The sequence below is a fragment of the Nicotiana tabacum genome, chromosome 18, assembly GCF_000715075.1.
Source record: "Nicotiana tabacum cultivar K326 chromosome 18, ASM71507v2, whole genome shotgun sequence".
Taxonomy (NCBI): Eukaryota; Viridiplantae; Streptophyta; class Magnoliopsida; order Solanales; family Solanaceae; genus Nicotiana; species Nicotiana tabacum.
Window position 1 is genome coordinate 48654454 of NC_134097.1, and position 2823 is coordinate 48657276.

The window sequence follows — 2823 nt, forward strand, 5'->3', positions numbered from 1 at the left end:
GGTTTCTGAACACTAGTGGAGAAAGAAGCAGACTCGGAAGAGAAAGATGGAACTAAAGCTTGTGCCCCACATTGACTTTCATCATTAACCAGCATAGCATACGCAATGTCTATGTCTTAAGAGGTTTCATGGCCAGAATGTTCCTCCTGATGGTAGAATAATTGTCGTTCAAACACATAAGGAACTGATGAAGCTTCTGATCTTCTTTCAATTTTTGAACGCCTCTTTACATCCACACACACAATCAGGATATGTTATGGAATATTCTAGCTCATCCCACAACTTCTTAATTCTGGAAAAGTAGGAAGCAATATTCGAAGCTCCTTAGAGAAATAGATGATAGAGCCTTACGGATCTGATACACTTTGCTCCCATTGGGCTGTCCATATCGTTTCTCAATGTCCTTCCATAACTTTGCAGCTGACTTTGTATACATAGCACTTTCCCTAATTTCAGCTTCCAAACTATTCAGTATCCAAGCAATTACCATGTCGTTACATCGACACCAAGGCTCATAGAATGGAGATGCAACATTAGGTTTGGAAATAGTCCCATTGATTATGCCGAGCTTATTCTTACACGACAAACCGATCAGCATTCCCCTTCTCCAACTTCCATATCCCATACCATTTAATCGATCGGCAATGATGATAGTACCAGGGTTGTCAGTTGGATAGAGGTACAGTGGGTTTGAGGGCTCAACAGTAATCGAATTATTAGGTAAGGTAGAAGTAGAAGTATCAGATGAGGTTTCTAATTGAGCCATAGCAAATTTGAGAAACAAGGGTTTCAAATTCAAATTGAACAACAAAAATTGATAGCAAAATTGAAGAAAGTACCCGCTTTCTCCACCAAATCAGCAGCTTTCTCCAGCAAATCGAAGGAGCAATACCTTTGAATTTGTAGAACTAAGAGTTAATCGGTAACAACCACAAACGTCACCAAACTCTACACTGGGAAACCAAAAAAAACTTCAAAATTGTCCGTCAAGGGTAACATCGGACGACGGCCGATGCTCCGATTCACCCAAATCCGGGCTCTGATACCATGTTACGCGCAAGGATCGGAGTAATTTGATGAAATAAATGGGTGAACCCTATTCACAAAGAGAGAGAAAAATGAACTCTTATTTCTGATATGTTTCTTACAGAGAAATCTTTCTGAATCTTCTAGAACTATGTACTTTATATATAACTAATAAAGAATGGATATCTCTATCAAAGAGGCTACACTTGTAAGTTAACTTATATATACAACTAAGTATTTCAAGTTGGGCCTTCAGCTTTGTGTTGGGCCGCTGGACCACTTGTAACTTCAACACAAATCAAAAGTTCAAGTTTCTTCAGCTAAATCTAGGTTTCAGTAGTTTCTTCTCTAACTTCTGCTTTTCATCTTTCATCTCTCGGCGAGTTCAATTGGTTTAAGTGGACTGTTGTGAGTTTATGGTTTCAAACAGCTAAGAATCAATATTTTCTTGGTTTACTGCTATGCAAAAGGTCAGTGCATACTGACCCCCTTTCTTCACCTTGAATTAATTAGTTTCCAAGTTGGTTCTCTTATTGTTCATGTTAGATACTAATGATGTAAAGCTGTATTTGTTATGTCATGCCTTTGCATGCTATTTTCAATGTTAAATTAGGAATTTTCTGATTGAGATCTGTTGTATTGATGTTGTTATCGAATCTGTGCAATTGAATCCTACCTTACATGATTTGATTAGTAAAAATGATCCTACACTAAGTGATATTCTTATGGTTAAGTCTCAATGACTAGTTGAGTTAACCTCTACGTTGATTTTGTGTGACCCACCCCTGTTAGTTAAACGATAGTCGTATGAGCATTACCATGTTAGCTAAGCTAGTTGAGATATGTTTATTGATCCCCCAATAATGAGGTTAACTTGACCACCTTGTTTGTGACATTTTGTAGCCATGTCTTGGTGTAGGGAAGGGATTTCCTTATATTTCATGTCTTGTATTTAACCTGTTTACTTTAAGGACCTTAGCTGATAAATTGGTAGTTGATAACATGCATGTTCTGCATATTCAGTGATCCATGTATAGCTGTTACTCTTAAACCCTATTAAAGCTTCATGATTAATTAAATGAAATACTATGCTGATAATGTTGTATATGATCTGTTGGTCAAGTAATTGGTTCTGTGTATATTATCATGAAGACCAAAATGAAATAAGATAAGACCCTTTTAAACTTCTCTCTTGAAAAAACTATTAATACTTGCCCAACACTACTGCTATGATGTTTTGCCTTAGTCCTAGGAATATGATTGTGTCATTGCCCATATCCTCATGTTGGCTTAGGCTCTAGTTAGCGGCCTATTCATACTACTGTGATAGAGTGATTTTGTGTGCTTCTTAGGATGGTTGGAAATAAAAGAAACCATATAATGGACCATGTTAGTATGTTAGGAGGCATGTTCTTAGAACTGAATATAACTGAATCATATATGTCTATCATGATAACTTGTATACAAATCATGTTTTGAGTTTTGTTGATATACCTTGCTAGTAGACCTGTCTACATGTTAGACTATTGTAATCTGTTTTTATTATATGTTGAAGTGAATGCCATCACCCATAGTCTTGTGCATGTTATTATCACTACCTACAGAGTACTTAGCCTAAAGCTGATGGAGTCTGATAACTGGGAAGTCTGATGACTTATGTGTTCTTTCATGTAGATATTCTGTCATTTGGATTAAACAATATCAAGACTAACTCTTCCATTTAGGTTGATGTTTCTGATAACCTAACTAGTTGGCATGCCCCTTAAGGAATTCTAAATGGAATAATCAGTCTAAATA

The 2823-nt window shown here is 36.6% G+C and overlaps 1 protein-coding gene across 1 annotated transcript; it reads right to left on the bottom strand.

Moving 5' to 3' along the window:
• Positions 1–286: 286 nt before the first annotated feature.
• LOC107762569 (uncharacterized) lies at positions 287–766 on the bottom strand. Its single transcript, XM_016580941.1, has one exon. It carries the CDS (start codon positions 764–766, stop codon positions 287–289), a length of 480 nt encoding a protein of 159 aa, XP_016436427.1.
• Positions 767–2823: the final 2057 nt, after the last annotated feature.